This window comes from Lagenorhynchus albirostris, chromosome 10 (genome assembly GCF_949774975.1).
Source record: "Lagenorhynchus albirostris chromosome 10, mLagAlb1.1, whole genome shotgun sequence".
NCBI lineage: Eukaryota > Metazoa > Chordata > Mammalia > Artiodactyla > Delphinidae > Lagenorhynchus > Lagenorhynchus albirostris.
The window spans coordinates 75,039,473-75,058,237 of NC_083104.1; the positions used below are offsets into that span (position 1 = coordinate 75,039,473).

General features: G+C 44.3%; 1 protein-coding gene across 7 annotated transcripts in view; it reads right to left on the reverse strand.

Annotated features, from left to right (window-relative positions):
* Positions 1-18,765, reverse strand: part of ADGRF5 (adhesion G protein-coupled receptor F5) — a 108,987-nt gene that overhangs the window by 13,327 nt on the left and 76,895 nt on the right. For 5 of the 7 annotated variants that reach the window (XM_060163052.1, XM_060163058.1, XM_060163054.1 and 2 more), the window contains exons 8-14: positions 18,400-18,542; positions 14,419-14,640; positions 13,238-13,441; positions 8,146-8,316; positions 6,194-6,313; positions 5,832-6,041; positions 1,919-2,131 (exon numbers count right to left, since the gene is read on the reverse strand). In XM_060163052.1, the coding sequence (XP_060019035.1) occupies positions 1,919-2,131; positions 5,832-6,041; positions 6,194-6,313; positions 8,146-8,316; positions 13,238-13,441; positions 14,419-14,640; positions 18,400-18,542 (1,283 nt within the window). The remainder of the gene's footprint in view (positions 1-1,918; positions 2,132-5,831; positions 6,042-6,193; positions 6,314-8,145; positions 8,317-13,237; positions 13,442-14,418; positions 14,641-18,399; positions 18,543-18,765) is intronic. The other 2 variants (XM_060163056.1, XM_060163055.1) reach the window with 1 other exon arrangement.

The following is an 18,765-nucleotide window of genomic DNA, read 5'->3' on the forward strand; positions in this document are numbered from 1 at the left end:
TGTTAAAATCATCCAATGTGGATAAATTTGTCCAAACTTTTCCCAAGAATGTGCCACATTCACTTTAATGTGGTTTTCAAAATGCCTCTAGCCTAGAAGTAGCAGTGAATGCACGCGTGTTGAACACAGAATGTTAAAACGCTTAAATAGGTTGGTACCCAGATTGATTTCATATCCCCCTACCATGCAGTCTCTAAATTGTCCGGTCTCTATGGGACCCCCATTTTTCTGAACTTCCATTGTTCTTTCTATCTGTAGTGCTCATTTTGTATAGTTAATGCTCTATGTATTTTCTTTTACGACATATGCCCTTCTAGGTATCGATATATATGCCCCACTTCTTTTGTCTCCTTTTCATTGCCTACTGTTATGTTTTGTATTAAGCATAGGTCCCAAAGAACAGTTCTTGAAAGTATGAATGAGCTTAAAAATCCCTCGTGAAGGTGTCCATGCATTACGATTTGTGGTTGTGAGTTCATATTTGGCTGACCTTAATCTACAGGAATCCTGAGGGATCTGGATGGAGGGTACATTCTACCAGAGAGGATTTAAATTTTTTGGCCAGGTACCACTGAGTGCTACCAACGGACTACTTTAAGTTAATTACTCCTCGGCTTGGAGTTATTGGACCACATAGGTTGTATAAATTCAAGCCCCAAATCTGAATGTAGGCAGGACAGTTATACTTCTCAGGGGAAATTCTTGCCCACCCAGCGCTGAGGCTCTGAACTCTGTCAGATGAATTTTGTTTTTCTAGCTTCTTCTTTTACTGAGCGTGTCATTGTCTGAGGGTCCTGACATTGTGTTGATGGGGTAGGTTGCCTTAGTTACTGCATTGGGAACAAGGCCTTTTCTTTCATACACTTCAGAGCCTTCAAATTCAAATTCAAGATTCTGGGGTTTCTGGGCTTCCCTGGTGGCCCAGTGGTTGAGAATCTGCCTGCCAATGCAGGGGACATGGGTTCGAACCCTAGTCTGGGAAGATCCCACATGCCGCAGAGCAGCTAGGCCCGTGAGCCACAACTACTGAGCCTGCGCGTCTGGAGCCTGTGCTCCACAAGAGAGGCCGCGATAGTGAGAGGTCCGCGCAACGCGATGAAGAGTGGCCCCCGCTCGCCGCAACTAGAGAAAGCCCTCGCACAGAAACAAAGACCCAACACAGTCAAAAATAATAAATAAATAAACTAAAAAAAAAAAAAGATTCTGAGGTTTCTGATATTGGCAGATGCCCTCAGGGAAACTCCAGCATTAGCTAAAGCATTACCTCTATTTTTGTTTTCTTCTATGTTTTTGACCCTTGGTTATTTCTCTTACTCTCTTGCCTGTTCAACTGTGCATTTAAAAGGGTTTTTGCCATACTTTTTTTTTTGCTGTACGCGGGCCTCTCACTGTTGTGGCCTCTCCCGTTGCGGAGCACAGGCTCCAGACGCACAGGCTCAGCGGCCATGGCTCACGGGCCCAGCCGCTCTGCGGCATGTGGGATCTTCCCCGACCGGGGCACGAACCCACGTCCCCTGCATCGGCAGGCGGACTCCCAACCACTGCGCCACCAGGGAAGCCCCTGCCATACTTTTATTGCGTGCTGATTCATAGCATAGAGGGAGCGGTGATCAGAATATCGAGTCTACTATACTGAGCACGTAGAAGGCTTGTGACGGTAACTTAACACTACCTTCAACAGCTGTCACTATAAACAGTGGGCTCCACCCTCACAGACTCTCAAGATGTTGTCACAAACCCATGAGCCACTGGTCACATAGCAAAATAGAAGGCAATAAAGCCTCATGGGCTTCCCTCTGTTACATTATGTCCCTGAAGCAATCCCTCTCTGTCTCCTTACCCCTATTTTAAGAGTAAAGTTTGAGACTCGACATATATGGAATCATGTGTCCTTACAATTCAGCAGTGGGCATCTTACCAGCCGGAAAGGACGAGGAACCAGCTTGGAAAAAGACCTTGTAGTCTCTGTCCTCCTCAATGCAGCACTTGATGTGACGGGAGCTTGTGCATGGAATGGCAGCTTCCAAAGGATCAACCATGATATTGGGCTGTAGGGGCAGCGGGTGGACGGTGACATCTTTGGCCATGACGCTGTATGAATTCTTGTATCGAAATATGCAGTGATAGGTTCCTGAGTGGAAAGAAGCCAAGATGAGGTGGAACGAAGTCATCGCTCCAAATAGACATTTGCTGAGAAAGTTGAGAAAAGGCTTGGTTTTCCTTGTCAAGTTGGAGCACAGGCACAGCACCCGCTCCTGGGCCCTGGACTAGAAAATGCTCCACAGGTTCCCCTCCTGGGATCGCTATGCATTTGAAGGACTAGCTCATCGCCACCTAAATATTCACTTACTTCCGAATAAAATCAAGTGGCGTATCCAGAGTCATATAGCCTGTTGTGGGTGGAACTGAGTTTCAAATCTGGTTCACAAAACCTACTCCAAGGCTCTTTCTTTAGTCGGGGTTGCAGCGGGGGCGGAATGCGAATTTTGGGGTGTGCTGGGCTGGGGAGTTCTTTGAAGAAAGTTGCCAGTGAGAGGGAAATAGAGCACTGCGGTCCTGCGAGGCCCCCTTTCCCCATCTTTAAGGGAGTAGGTGCCTCTGGTCTGGGACCTCAGGGTACCACTAAGGAATGTGGGGAGGGAGTGGGGAGGGAGTGGGGAGGGAGGGAGAGAGGTTGACTGTGAGTTCTTGGGAGAGCTTGGTCTGTGGACTCTGAGATTAGATGTCTGACTCTTATCTAGAAAAGTCTAAAGAGGAGAGCAGGCCGACTTTGCAGGAGTGAAAAGAGAAGGCTGCAGCAGGAGTTGCCTGCACGCCCAGTGCTTGGTGAAGCAGAGAGGACTGTGGACAGGGCTTGGGTTGAGCTTCATGAAAGGAACTTTTCCTACGGGACTTCACACCAGAGCCCATCAGAGGATGAACCGCCATTGGATCAGCTGTTGTCGGGACAGTGGAAGATGATAACAGCATCTACAGTTAAGCAGGACCTTTCAATGTTCCTGACATTCCTTCTCTTTGCCCCGACTCTGGAGGAGCCAGAGTAGCCGCTAGCCAGAGGGGAAACACGTAGAACGAGAACAGAGAGGAAACGCTTTTTGATTCCCATTGGGAGGGAGGGGACATTTACATTGAATATAAAATAAAAGTGTAGTCGATTTAGATGAGAATAGATGATTTTTAGCACCTGAGACTGTTTAATAGTTCAGTGTGACCAGAACAGCCACAGTTCTTCCTAAGTTATTGCCTGATAGTAGGAAAGGGCAGTTGGGCAGAGCAACTCTCCTGTGTGAGTTCAGCACAGGAGAAAAAGACTCCCATTTCCCGATTGTACCTACCAAGTCCAGCCAGATAATAAGTAGTTATTTCTACAATATTGCCTAGGCCTTATATGAAAAAGTGAAGAACTCACAGGATCTGGACTGATTAAGCTTATAATGAATGAAACGCTTTAGAATAGAGGAGTTAAGAGTTGGCCTCTGTAGCAACACAGTCTCTGTTTCCCTTTGACTTTGCTGTCTACTAGATGTATAACCTCAGGTAGTTTCCTTAACCTCACTGGGCCTCAGTTTCCTCATCTGTGAAATGGAGATAATAATAGCACTCTCGATTCCTGGAGTGCAGCAAACAAAGAAGCAGTGAAGCAAAGCCCTTGTCCTATTCCTGTGTTTTCCTGGGACAGCGAAAAGAATGACAAGGACTCCTGGAGTCAGCTTTGCACCGAGGATTCTCAGGGCCAGTGGGTCACTGCCCACAACTCTAGAGTTCCTTTCCGAGATGTAACCAATGACCGGAATCAGGGCTTAGGACAGCTTCTTAACAGCCCTTGGGCTCAGCGCCAGGATAGGACCACTCAGTTAAATCTGCAGCCTGATTTGCTCTTTACCCAGGACTCTGAAGGTAATCAAGTTATCAGGCACCAAGTCTAAATGTCTTTGTGAGGGTTTGGTTCTAGAAGTATCTTGAAATGACATATAACAAAGTATCTTCAGGAGGTGAGTATATTGGAGTGGGGGAATGTAAGACCTCTGTTTTAGAAGGTCATTCAGGAGAATGATCTTGGGTGGGAGGGAGGCATGGGATGATGCTGTTACGATTGAGCATCTCCTCTGTGTAAATAAAGCAGGTGGTGCCGCTTGTTGAGACAGTGTGATTGGCATCGTGCCCCTCCCTGAGGAGCAGGTGGCTGCTATATTCCCTGCATGAGTCTATGGTGAACACGGAGGAGGCAGGGCAGGTGCTCATCTCCCCACTGAAGAGCCTGCTACTCAGCCTGCACAGAGCCACCTCTCTGCCCTTTCAGATGCCTGACTGGGATACTGCTTCTTATGGATGTGTGGTCTTTTCATCTCTGGCTGTAATCTTACCCATGCGACCTAAGCTGTGACCATTACTCTTGACACTTTTTTGAGTGATAAGGCAAATCTCCCAGACCCAGGTGTACAGGGGCAGGGAGGATGGAGAGAGAGGTAGAATGATTAGGTAGTTTTGTTCTTTTATTTTTGTGGTAACTTTACGACATTTTAAAGTTATATACTATATGTTTAAACATCTCCCTAAAAAAGGCTGACCTATATAACAATCTAAACGGGACTATATCATTCTGCTACTACAAGGTGGGAAAGAATTCCCTTTGTAAAACTATGAATCCAAATAAATGACTGTTTACAAAAAAATAAATAAATAATAGCACTCTCCTCTAGGTTTATTGTTTGAAATTAATTCATACACTTAAATACGTAAAACAATACCTATCACATAGCAACAGCTCAAGAAATGTCAGCTATTATTGAAGCAATTCTATCAAATGCCCTTTTCTTTCAAAAATTTGCATTTCCTCCCAACCTAAACAATGTCTAGGGATAAGTAGAAAACAAAAACGTGTTTTTCCCCCCTTTGGAACTAGGCATATAAAATCTTTAGGCAGAATTTTTATACCTCAGTTGGGTGAAACACAAAAGTCTGGTAAAAATACTTTAAAAAAACAATCCTCCTAAGAGGTTGGAATTAACATATGCAAATCACTAATACGGTAAGTCCCCTACATATGAACATTTAAGCTGTGAACTTTCAAAGATGCGAACTTGCCCCTGTATGCCAGCTGTTGTGCTGTACTACTGTACTTTTCAAGGTACTGTACTGCAAGATTAAAAATGTTTTATTTTTTGTGTTTTTTATGTATTTTTTGTGTGAAAAATATTATAAACCTATTACAGTACCGTACTATATAACTGATTGTGTTAGTTGGGTACCTACGCTTAACTTTGTTGGACTTATGAACAAATTGGACTTACGAACGCACTCTCGGAACGGAACTCGGTCATGTGTAGGGGACTTATTGTATATAAAATAGATGAACAGCAAGGACCTACTGTATAGCACGGGTACTATACTCAATATCTTGTAATAACGTATAATGGAAAAGAATCTAAAAAAGTGTATATGTGTGTGTGTGTGTGTGTGTGTGTGTATAAAACGGAATCACTTTGTTGTACACCTGAAACTAACACATTGTAAATTAACTATGCTTCAATAAAAAAAAAAAAATCCTCTTAACTTAATGGCAAAGCAAAGACTCTAGAATCAAAGAGACTAGTTCTAATCCTGGCTCTACAGCTTAAATTGTGGAAACCTAGGCTCACTTTGCACATCTGTAAAATGGGAATAGTGACATCTTCCCCCGGAAGGCTGCTGCACTTAGTGTGAGCACATATGTCATATAGAGTGGCTGGCACGGGCATGGCCCAGGGCAGGCCCTCCAGGGATGGTAATGATTACAGTGTGTTTCCAGGGGTCCAGGTATCAGGGTCCAGTGTATCTGGGCTTTCACTCACCGTTCCACTCCCTGGTCGAGGTCTTGACTGTCAGCACCGACTCTGCTCCATTAGGATACCTCCTCGTGGTATAAAACCTTTTGTATATTTTAATTCCAGCAGAAGTGTTCCAATACACCTCATCATAGTTACTCATATCACTGATGCACTTTATAGAAAAGCTTTGTCCCTCAGAAACAGAAATTGGGTCCGGGGTTATTTTTACGTTGGCTAAAAGAATGCAAACAAAACAGACAAAAGAAAACCAATAACAAGTAAAATGTTTAGTCTTTCTGGTGACATCAATACCTGAGTGAAATTTCACATAGAGACAGAAAGCATGGGCTGTCCTGACTCTACTAGGGTCAACGTGGGATTGGTACCTTGCTGCTCCGGAGCTTTACTTGTTTCTAGGCTGTTCTCGGTGGTGCTCTGAACTGTACCCATTTCCATCACATGCCTTGGGAACTCGCGCACTTCCCCTTTGTGGCTGGAATTATCTCCTAATGATCAGCAGGGCAAAAGGTTGTAAACTACGGTGTCGACTTAACCCAAACTCCCCTCCAACCTTTTCCAGGCGCCTCAAGGGGGACTCAATGGCTCAGTTCTTATAACCACACCATTCTCTACTCTTTTAAAATAACTTCCAAAAATACCATACTGTATTTTAATTTCTTTCACTGTATCTCTTCTCCATAAAAATGTGAGCCCCTTAAGAGTAGGACCCTCTCATCTGCGTCTTCACATCCCCAGCATTAGCACTGGGTCCAGTACCCAGCCAGTGCTTTCCAAGCAGACGAGTGGTTTTTGGAATTCCATGTTAAGTACAGGGATCACAGTGTTTACTGCCCAAATAATTACACCTGGGCTGGGAAGTACAGGCACCCTAATTTATGTCCCTATTTACTCCTATTTCTGAGAATTTTCTTGTAAGTTCATGAGGAACTAGTCACTGAAACTGTTAACCAGACCCTTATAAATAAAAGCTTCTATGAACATTCTACTGGTTTTGCCTCTGGTTCTCTTTCTACTCCTCTTTGAGCATAGCTGTCATTTCAAAATGCCATTCACTCTGCCTTCTCTACGTGGACAATGTCATACCTTGAGCCCACAGATGCTGGCCAGCTTTTCCAATCAGTGTGAAATCTTATTCTTAGCCATAAACAAAAGAAATCAGGGCTTTCCATAGTACCCACCAGAAGTTGGGATTCAAATGTTCAGATGCAGCCCCAAAGTCACAGAGAAGGGATTCATATGCCCTTCATGTTGCCCTCCCTGGCTATAAGGATCTTGGGATGGTTTTCTAAGGCTGAGTTGTTTCTGAGGGTGGAAAGGAAAAGGCGCATGGAAGCCTCAATCTGGTTCTCTTGACTCCAGATGAGAATCAAACTACCAGACCGGTGGTTTTCAGCGAAGACTAAGCATGTCCCTGAGATAGCCAAAAGCCCACAGAATCAACACAACTCTCTGAGTTAAAACTTGCAGAGTATAACTGCTCTCATTCTAGAAAACCGCAAATACCTCAAAAGACCCTGAACTTTTCTACAGTAATAATGTTTCAGATAAATCTAATCTTGATCTTTGTAAAAGTGCTAAGTCAGGATAGTAGAAAATGGAAACAAGAGTAACAAGTATGTTTATCTCAGTCCTTTTTCCGAATTGTTCAGAAAGGGGAACTGAGGATTTATCTAAATATAATAGTTTGTATTTGTATGATGGGTGGGTAGAAAAACACGTTTGTCTGCCTCACTTTAGCAGATAGGGATGAAGTTATAATGCTTTATGATATGAGCAGAAGAAATGATACTTTTAAGAGGCCTAGAATTACTTAAAATATTTTTTAAAACCCATTTGTAACAACCGTAAAATAATCACAAAATACCAGACTCTTAAATCTTCCTGCAGCATTCTCTCCGGAAAAGACGAAATGGGAGAGAAAGAGGGGGTGGAGGATGGTGGGGAGTGAGCCAGGCTATTGGAATTCAAGGGAGGCAGAATGGGATTATGGGAGGAAAAAGTGGGAAATTGGCAGTGTTATCCTCATTCAGTGACTAATCTGAGTGTGAAACCCTACTTCCCATCCACTTTCTGTCTTTCTAGTACAATGCAGGCTGTTCCTTCCCTGCCACCGCTGTTTCTTACCCCTACCCTTCCTGCTTTTAAAGACTTCGTAAGCATTTAAATGGCAGAGATGGAAATCCCATTCTGTGGTTGACCCCAGTCACACTCTCACTACCATGGAAGGCCCTGCTTTACTGCTCACGGATATTCCCAGGTGATTGGCAGCCCTTAGTTTGAAGTGCAAGGCAAAACATTCTAGTGAAAGAGTCCTTACCCACAGAGTTGAATGTCACTTTTATGTCTTTACTGCCTCTGGCTCCGTGGGCGCTGATGAACTCACACGTGTAGATCACTGTCGTTCCAGACAATCTGCTCGGACACTGAGTGCCATTGGCCGTGAGGGTGTATCTGCTGCAGCGAGGGTCTGCGTCTGTTTCAGGGCTTCCTGCAACCACATAAGAGGTTCTTTTACTGTCAGAGCTGGCTGACTGTCTGATTCGGTAGCAAAGAAGCCAAATCAGTGAAAAGGAATTCTTATTTCAATTTCTTCTCTTTGAATGGAGAGGCGGGAGGGTGTAATGTTAGCCCTGCCACCTCCGCATCCAGGTGGCCCGGCTGCAGATTCCAACGTTACTACTTACCAGTAGGGTGTTACTGGGAAAGTCACTAAACCGCTCTGTGCCTCAGTTTCTCCAGATGTAAAATGAGAATAAATAACAGCTGTGACCTGGGATTGTAGTGTAACTGTGTAAACACTTAGAACAGTGCCTGGCTGGGGCCGACCCCTAACAAAGACCCTTCGTGATGGTAGTTGGAGTGTGAAAAATAAAAAAGGAAGCCATGTGTTTGGATATGACTTCAACTGGAAGGAAGAAAGTGTCAGATTATTTTGACTATTATTATTGTTGAAAGGAGGAAGAAACAGGACACGGACTCTGATATTCATCTCATTTGAGACCTGTTTTCATAACTCGTTCCTTCTTATTAGTATATATGTTTTAGTGGAAGCTTCAACGTCATGCTTTCTCAGGGTAACAGCAATTTACCCTTCAGAATAGCTGTTCTTCGCTATCTTCCTTTCCATTCCCGAGACGCTGTGCCCTCCAAGCCATCCTGCCTGTGGCTCTATAACAGCCTCTTGGCCATTTTTTTTGGTTCGGTTCTTTCACTCTCTCTCCTCCAGCCCTGCCTTCTGCAATGTACTTCTGCCAGGCATTCTTCAAACACTGGCAATCTTCCAAAAATTAAAGAAAAAAAACCCTTCTGATGAACTCCATCCAGCCTTGGCTGGATGATCAATGATATTTAAAATATTTTGATAAGTCACCAGCTTTTCTCCCCAGTCCCCAAAATGGTTGTTCAGAATACCAAACTGATTTCCCACCTTGAGTAAGTTACCTGCTAGTTCATAAGTACAAATGTCCCTTTCCTCTCCAAGGCTCACCCCTCTACTTATTTTTAGAAAACCTACTTTCTCTAATTCCTCCAGGACCTCACTCCATCCTTTATCGTTCCTCTCCCTTGACTGCAGAACGATGGAAGTTACTGAATGCAGCCTATAAGTTCACGCTCTGTTTTCTGGAGTAGAGCTGGTAGGCAGTTAACCTAGCAGCGGCTCAAGGTTAAATAATATCCAGTGAAAATTGCCCACGACACTGAGGATACATAAAGGCATGGTTTGCAAAGCTTTCACCCTTACCAGAAAGCAGTTATTGCGGCAGATGCAAAGTATGCAACTGTTTTAAATGTTGACATTTATCTTCTTTTTTTTCCTCCTCTCAAAAGTCTTGCAAAGTGGGTACCATTGTCACTATTTAAAAGATGAAGGTCTGGGACTTCCCTGGCGATCTAGTGGTTAGGACTCAGTGCGCTCAGTGCCACTGCCCAGGTTCAATCCCTGGTCAGGGAACTAAGATCCCGCAAGCTGTGCGGCGCAGCCAAAAAAAAAAAAGATTAAGTTCTCAGAGTCAAGATGACCCAACTTGCTCTGCAGCAGGAACAAGGCAGAGCTGGAATGACAGCTCTTCAGGACCAGATTCTGTCTTACTGGAAAGCACGGGTTGTAAGGCTAATTTTTCTACAGTAGAAGCCTGGGTTCAAGTTCTTTTTTTTCTTTTTTCTTTTTTAAGCCCAATTTTGTGTGCATTCCTACAAGTAGAGAAACCACTATTTAAAATCAGATTTGCCTACAGCAACATTAGGAACACAGAGGGAGGCACAGGGGGTAGGAGAGAGAGCAGTGGGCGAGGAGGGGACCCTTGGTGCTCTCGGGGAGATGGTGGGCAGCTCACGGAAAGCCTCAGTCTCCTCATGTGGAAGACGAGGGATGGGATGAAATCCGTGGTTCTCACAATAACATCTCCTGCGAAACTGAAGAAAATTAAATTGCCCGGAGCCCAAACGTGGAGACTGTGAACGAGTGGCTCTCAGAAGGAACCTTGACAGCTGGTCATTTTCAAAAGACAACTGTGGACACCCTGAAGGGCAGCCAGGCTGGGAGAGGCCGCCTCTGACAGGGCTGTCTGCCACTTCCAGCTGCTTCTCTAGGTCTCGCCTCAGCCCCCGAGGCAGGCCTGTCTCTAGCGGCCCTTTATAATGTGACTTGAAGCCCACAAGGCCGATTTCTGCTCAATAAAGAAAAAAAAAGTCTCCCTTATCTCTTACTTATGTCCTACTGGGCTACAAACATAGCATTTCAGATGGCACAGAAGCATAAATAATAACACACAATTAGGGCTTCCCTGGTGGCGCAGTGGTTGGGAGTCCGCCTGCCGATGCAGGGGACGCGGGTTCGTGCCCCGGTCCGGGAGGATCCCGCGTGCCGCGGAGTGGCTGGGCCCATGGGCCGTGGCCGCTGAGCCTGCGCATCCGGAGCCTGTGCTCCGCAGCGGGAGAGGCCGCAACAGTGAGAGGCCCACGTACCGCAAAAAAAAAAAAAAAAAAAAAAAAGTCAGTGGTAGTCAGGGCAAAGAAGAAGTTGACGAACTCGTCTGGAAACTGTTCTGTCAAAGAGGGAATTAGACTGTTGTTTTTTCATCATCGCATAACAAGAGCTACGGTGAGAATACAAACGCTGTTGCCTTTAAATTTCCCAAGTGGTCAGTACCTTCCCGTACAGGCAAAGCTAGCGCTAAGTACAGGCGAACCAGAAGTTGCACTAATGACTATTCGTACCTCTGTTATTACTACTAGTACTATTAACACTATTACTTGTTACCATTACCACTTATATCATCAACCCATGCCCCATGATTTGAAATAGCCTCAGAAAGCCCTCCCTATTCGAAAAAGACCGCCTTCTTAAAGCTAGAAATTGTCACGCAGATTACTTCCTTTCTGTCTTATCCTTTGCCGGAAGTGCTTTGAAAATCCAGTGCAACCGTTTCTGAGAAGCTGTAATACATGCACTTCTAGATGCTTTGGGGTGAATCATCTAGCTAGACTGCTTTCTGCTGAGCTGGAAAAACGGGTGATAGAAGAACTGGTGGAATCTGGAGAAAGACTGCCGCAGAGAGGGGACGGCAAGGGAGACGGAAGGAGGGCAGGGTGTTGAAAGCAGGGGCTAAATTCATCAGAGAAACAACCCTGCCGGCCCCCGGCGGCCAGCCCTGTGGCAGGAAATCCACTGTTCTGCCGGTCGGTTCAGCCCACCCTGGGCGTTACGAATGTCTGTAGCAGCGGTGGCCGCAGCGAGGTTCCTGAGCATCTGCACAGCAGACTTCCTGGTTCTCTTGCCAGATGGCGAGGCTTTTCACCTCTCACAGTTGAAAGCGTCTAAGTCAGTACTCCGGGAACTGTGCAAGGTCCTTCTACCATCTGGCAGTTCCTCCAGGATGTCTACACCTCCTCTTCCTTAAAAATTAGGGAAGTGACTAAATGGACCATATGTCAACATGTTCAACAGTTACCAGATGCTTTTTCCATTCTCTGGAGCACTTTAAGGTAGAAAACAAATGTGCTTTTCAAACTAGATGTGCTCAGAAAACGTTACATCCAAACTGATCCTTATTTTATTTATGATTTAATAATGTCTGATAGCAACGGCTTTATAAAATAAAAGCTCCACCACACTGATGTATTTCATGGGTAAAGCCACATTTTCCTTTAAGGATTTTTTACTAAAAAAGGTGAGCAAGAGTTTCCCTGGTGGCGCAGTGGTTGAGAGTCTGCCTGCCGATGCAGGGGACGCGGGTTCGTGCCCCGGTCCGGGAAGATCCCACATGCTGCGGAGCGGCTGGGCCCATGAGCCATGGCCTCTGAGCCTGTGCATCCGGAGCCTGTGCTCCGCAATGGGAGAGGCCACAACAGTGAGAGGCCCGCGTACCGCAAAAAACAAACAAACAAACAAAAAAAAGGTGAGCAAATAATACTGTCATTTCTTAAGGGAAAGATTGGATCTTGTTATGTGAGGTTTCTAGGCAGAAACCTAGATATTGTATTGAAACAAACCTTTGTTTCAATACAAATTCTGCCGGATCAACTCACTCTAGTGCTGGCTCACCAGGCATGTGTGATATAGTTTGACCAAGGCGAAGGCTGTGAAACAAGGTGAGTCCCAATTCTTTTCTTTTCCTAATTATGACAATCTTGGATAAGTCATTTCATTTGAACCTTGATTTCCTTATTTGAAAATGGGAGGCAAAAAAACGCCAGCTTCAAACTTGTGGTCAAGTTTAAGTGGGATTAAAAGTGATAACATATCTTTTAAAAATCGGTTGATCATAAACTAGTATACAAAACAGAATCACCAATGCTATTTTAATTTCTCCTTCTTGTCATTCATCAGTATAAACTGGAAGGTGGGGAATTTCCAGTGATATCTCAGATCTGCAAACAGGATCGGAAATTGACATTGGTTGAGAGACACACAGGTTGTCAGAGAAAGATATAAAACCAGAGGCATGGAGTCAGATAATACAGAAAGAGACATGGTGACAAAGGCAGAGAAGTGGGAAGGACAGACGCCAAGAGGAGAGACACAGGAATGAGACTCTCAGAGTCAGACCCCAAAGCAAAGCCAATGACCTAATCCTTGGCTCTCTGCTGAAGAGGGAAAGGAGAGGGCGGTGGGGACAAGCTTGTCTTGTCTGTAGGCAAGACACCATGCACCTGCATCATCCCGTCACTCCCTCTTGGGTCTTCTCTGCCAGAATCTTGTCTACAACCCAAGCATGAAACTTGTGTGTGTATATTTTGGGAATTTTGTTTCAGAATGGCTAAGCTGGAGCTGGCATCAAACCTCATACTTTTTCAGTCTGGAAAAAAACCCAGCCACCTGACATTGGCTCTTTCACCGACCGCATCTCCCATTTTTACTTGGCCAAGAGGCAAAAACCTGTTTGCAGAAGGGCTTCTAACAGTCTCACCTGGAATGCTTACAGACCCCTGTTGCTTCCATTCAACTTGACTCCAATTCACCGTCATCTCACTGCAGCAGTTCAAAGACACAGGACTGTTGTCACACATCACCTTCATGTCTTCATTTGCCCAAATCTGGATGGATGTAACATCTATTTTTTTTCTGGACCCATATTCAAAAATATCTAATGTCAGTTTGCAAATATATTCACCTGTATTGAACACACAAAGGCATTTATTATTACTATTACACATGTCTATTTCCTTAGAAGAATGATAGCCTCATCTCATGTGTCATGACGGTACTTCGTGAAACATCACTTCCAAAAGCATCTGAGACTTGGTCTAAACAACGCTAAAGGAAGATTCAGGAAGTGCAGAAGGTCAAGGCAGGTATTTCTGATGCCATAAGATAAAAGAGTAGAGAGCTGTTCTCAGGAAAGAGCGGAAATCTGAGTCCTTGCTAGTAAGAAAAGAAGTGTGGGGATGCTTCAGAGGTAGAAAGGGAACATGGGAAAACCTTGGAGAATTAAGAGATCATGGATAATTTTGGCATCCTGTTTAACTCTGTGGCAGGTTAGAGTCAACAAACATACGATAGAACCCATGTGTCTGCAGCCCAGTTTCTCATTCAGAGAAAAAGAGATGCTCCTGTTGACATCTGGGTTACGATGGGGCTATTAAATTCTAGAATGTCAGGTACAAAACGTATGCTTCTGTGGTTGCTGGGGAGGGACAAGTGGGAGGGATTAAAACAGAGGACAAGAAAATGGGCGGGGGAGGAGAGCAGGCACCCATATGTTCATACCTTGATTGTGGTCATAGTTGTACGGGTGTACACACATGTCAAAACTTATTAAATTATACACTTCACATATGTACAGCTTATTATATGTCAATTCTACCTCAACAAGGCTCTTCTAAATTTTTTTTAAATGTTAAAAAAAGGAGTTTACTTTTTGTCTTAGGTTCCAACTCAAAAGCTTCAGTAAATGTGGAAAATTATATTTGTCTCCCAAGGCTAAAGTTGCTTGCCTCATTCATCATGGGATTAATCTTCAGTTTTGAAAAGCTGAGCCTGGTGACTTCATTTTGAAGAGGAAAAGGCTATCTACACACACCACCACGGTTTGATTCTTTCTTAGCCCTTCATTCCTTTCCTCGCCCTGGTTACTGGATGGCAACCCACCCGCGTCATCCTGCGTGATGTTGTAAATGGTGAGGCGAGACACGGAGGTCATGTTGTTGAGCACGTAGGTGTAGATGGAGAATCTGCTGCTGTTCTGGATGTCGAAGCCTGTGTCCACGTGCTGCCAGGATACGTTGGAGGACAAAACTTCGTTCTCACACATCAGAGTTACCGTATCCCCTTCAAAGATGATTTCTGGGGTGATGGAGAACTTCGTTTCATCTGGAAACCCAAAACAAAAGATATCAGGGTCCCAAAGCAAATACATGGAATTAATGCTACTCTCTGAATGCCACCACCAGTGGGGTTCTCGAGAGGTCTTTGTGGTGATGAATGAGGCAACGCATCTTCCTCACTCCACCCCTGGGCAGCTGGGATCTGAGGCCCCAGAGTGACAGTCTGCCAGCTACTAGGGACATGGTTCCCAGTTTGGGATCTTTGCACACTTAACAGTCCTCAATGGTACTAATGGGGATCCCAAAGCTATTTTCAATATTTCAAATAATCTGTCACAGACATAGAGAACAGACTTGTGGTTGCCAAGGGGGAGGGGGGGAGGGGAGGGATGGACTGGGAGTTTGGGATTAGCAAATGCAAACTATTATATACAGGATGGATAAATATCAAGGTCTTACTGTATAGCACAGGGAACTATATTCAATATAGTTGTGATAAACCATAATGGAAAAGAATATGAAAAAGAATGTGTAATATATATGTATAACTGAACCACGTTGCTGTACAGCAGAAATTAACACAACATTGTAAATCAACTATATTCAATAAAATTTATAAAATAAAATAAAAATGCAAAAAAAATTTTAAATAGTCTGGTAGAAAATTGCACATTTGCTTATGAAAAAGCCACCCAGCTAACCTAAACATCAAGTTTCTTTGCTACTGATTTGAAAGATATCAACTGCTTCTTACTGATAACTGATACCTCATGCTGACTGAAAGCTCTGTCCTGTGTCTTTGATGAATTAAGAGTGGGAAAATAAATTAATTTTTTACAATAAAGTATGCTTGGGAAATAAGAATGTTTTTAAAGACCTAACACCCATGGGCCCATAAGAGTGGGAGCTTATGAGATACACAGGTCTGTATTTGAATCCTGGTTCTGTACCAGGCATAGCTGTGTGGCCCAGGGGAACTTGCTTAGCATCTCTGAGCCTCAGCTCCCTTGTCTGGAAAACAGGAGCAGTGAGCACTACCACGGGAGGTGATTTGGAGGAATAGTAACTATTCTTATTGTTTTCACAGTAAAATTCTGGGGAACCCTGGTATTAAGCCATTTCACAGACAGAAATGAAAACACGGTGTTTGCTGTTTTTGTGTGTGTTTTTATGGCTGTCCCTTGTTTACACAACATACAGATTTTTCCCTCTAAGCTGTGCTATGTCCTTCATGAGCTCCATGTGCTGAGAAAATCAGAGGAGCTGGGGAAGCAGGTTTGGCAACTCCTCTTTTGGATGGTTCTTTCTGCCCACGCCACACCCTGTCCGTACTGTAAACGTGGACTAAAATACCACACAATTAATTTAGGATGCTGTGATGTTCTGGTCAAAATATCAAGGTATCTAAATATTTCTTATCCCGTTTTTTAGGCTCCTGGATAAAATAAGATTTCAGAAAATTGCATTCAACTATTAGGAAGCAAGGCCATCCGTGAATAGTTCATGTAGTGAACTGACCAGGAAGGCACAGAAACTTATGTTACTTACTATGTGGCCTTGAGCAAATGATTGAAATCGAAGCCTCCACTTCCCCACCTGTAAAATGGCGATAATAGCATCTACCTCACAGGATGTATGAAGATGAAAAATGTATAAAACACTGGGTTTAACATAGAAAAGGTACAATAACCGTGCCCACTTTTCATTAGCACCATTGCTAATTACAATGATCCGGAAAACTGCCAGTTTTCCATGGTTATATGGAATTGATCATAAATCTATTGGGAGTGATTAAAGAAAGGGGCGTTCTGGTTAAGGGACCCTGCCGATTGGTCAAACATCACTAGAGGATTAATATATGGCAAACTAAAAGGGACCATTCTGAAGACTGCCATGTGCCTTTCCTGACATAGTTTCATGAAGATGGACTTAAAAATAATTTCCTGATACCACCTCATTCATTCAGCATTTTTCTTTCTTTTTCTCTTCCTCTCCCCTGCACCCCTCAGTCTTGCCACCAGATAAAATTATAATTTAAGAAAAACCCACCCAGGGACTTCCCTGGCGGTGCAGTGGTTAATACTCTGCGTTTCCAATGCAGGGGGCGTGGGTTCGATACCTGGTTGGGGAACTAAGATCCCACATGCTGCGCGGCCCAAAAAAAAAAAAACCTACTCAGCTACTTGACATTTTTGGATCCTTGTATTTTGGATAAACCCCACTAACCCTATGGAGAGCAGGCTGGTATTTAAGCTCCCGGGGGGTGGAGTTGCATGTGACATAGTTCATGGTCATTGGTCTAAGGCTGTGCGTATGCAGGACAGGGATGAATGTAGATTCTCTTGCAAAAAGGGGCATTGAGTGTCATTCGCAACAACTTCATGGCTCTTTGGAAGAATAAGCCACAGACACTAGAGCACTTCTGTGGTTTTGGACTGACTGTCAGCCACCGGTCAGGAAAACTGCTGGATACTTATTCCTGCAAATGTCTGACTATATTCAGCACAATGGAAATTTGGGGGAAAGAGTCATCATAATTGAGGCTCATGTATGCTAGAGCTTGCTATTCTCCTGTGCCCTCAGAACCATAAAGAAAAAAGTTTTTTCAGGCCAAAGCATCTGCCGGTTGGTGGGATGGCATTAGGGGTGAGGAAGGGGTTGGCGATGCTGGGATTACTTCCATGTGAGTCCGCACCTGGAGGCCACTTATTTCCCTGCGCTGAATTTTTCAGTTTTCATCTATGTGGTTGCTGCCTTATTCATTCTGAATTTTTATCTTGCTGTTTTTCTCTTTCTTATGTTGTAGCACTTTCTTACCGTTGTGTATATCCCTTTCAATATTTTATTTTTAAAAATGATCCAATGTCTAAAAATATTAGCAGCGAATGTAGAGAGAAAGAGTATGGACCTGTTGTAAGGATGGTCTGACTCCTGAGAAGGGGCACTTTTCCTTCCAGCTGTGCCTCAGACAATCCCTTCAGTGCCCTCCCCATGGTGAACTGTGTTGTTCCAAAGAGGAGTCACCTTCACTCTGGAACCATGGACCTGAGTTAGACAGAACACCTACGGGCCAGTACTGGTCCACCAAATCTCCGCTCAGTTGGCTCCCCTTTCTATCCCCCAAGTGACAATCGATCCACCCACCTAATTGCACAACAGAGCTCAACTCTATACCCCATTTGTAAAATGAGGGAGAACATCTACAATACCAGGACTCTTACCACTGCTACATCTGATCCAAAGCAGTGTTTCTCAAACTTTCCATGCATCAGAATCACCTGGAGGGCTTGCCGGAACAGATTGGCCCAGGTTGGTCTGGGGTGGCCCCAAGAATTTGCTTTTCTAACAAGTACCAAGATGCTGCTGATGCTGCTGGTCTGGGGGTCACACTTTGAGAACTACTGCTCTAAAGTAACAACGGTCCCCCTAGTCAATATCAATGCATTTCATGAATATCCCCCACTTCCACCACCACCACGTTAGTTCTACTTTTTTGGATGTTTTGGGTCTGTTAATTTTAAAAAAATCCATAAACCCAGATGGCTCTGTGTGTAAAAATCTCTCCCTCCTGGGAACCCCCCACCATCACCACTTCCCCAGTCACAGCAATATTAGCAGTGTAAGGAGGCTCTGAACAGGCCTAAGATGGGGAGAAGGTACCAAAACTCTATGCCAGGAACTGGAGAGTCTCTCTCCACGGAGGACACTGTAATGTGATCTCCCAGATTTAAGCATCATGATAAATGCCGTTACCATATCTAAGTAGAATCTACACATTGGAAAAATGTAGCGATGTTCTACTTACTGCTGTAAGTAACCTGGAAGGAACTGCTGTCCATCTTGTAGGTCTGACTGAGGTTCTGTGTTACTTGCTCGTTTGCTTTGCGCATTAATTCAGGTGACGCTGCTGTTGTAGTGACTTCATACACCACAACCACACTTCCAGGCCTGGATGGAGACCACTCAGTTCAGTAAAGCAGTAAGTGATCTGGAAGAGTCTAGATCCTTATGGTTTATTTGCATAAGAAAACAAAATGGCAGGAAGAGCCTGGGGACTTTATCTTCAAGGGTCCACTGAAATCCAACCTGTTTCTAAGCTCTAGCTGAAAGCCTGAGGCAGGGCTCGAACACTCAAGTGTCTGCAGATGGGTAACATCAATGACTGGAAGAG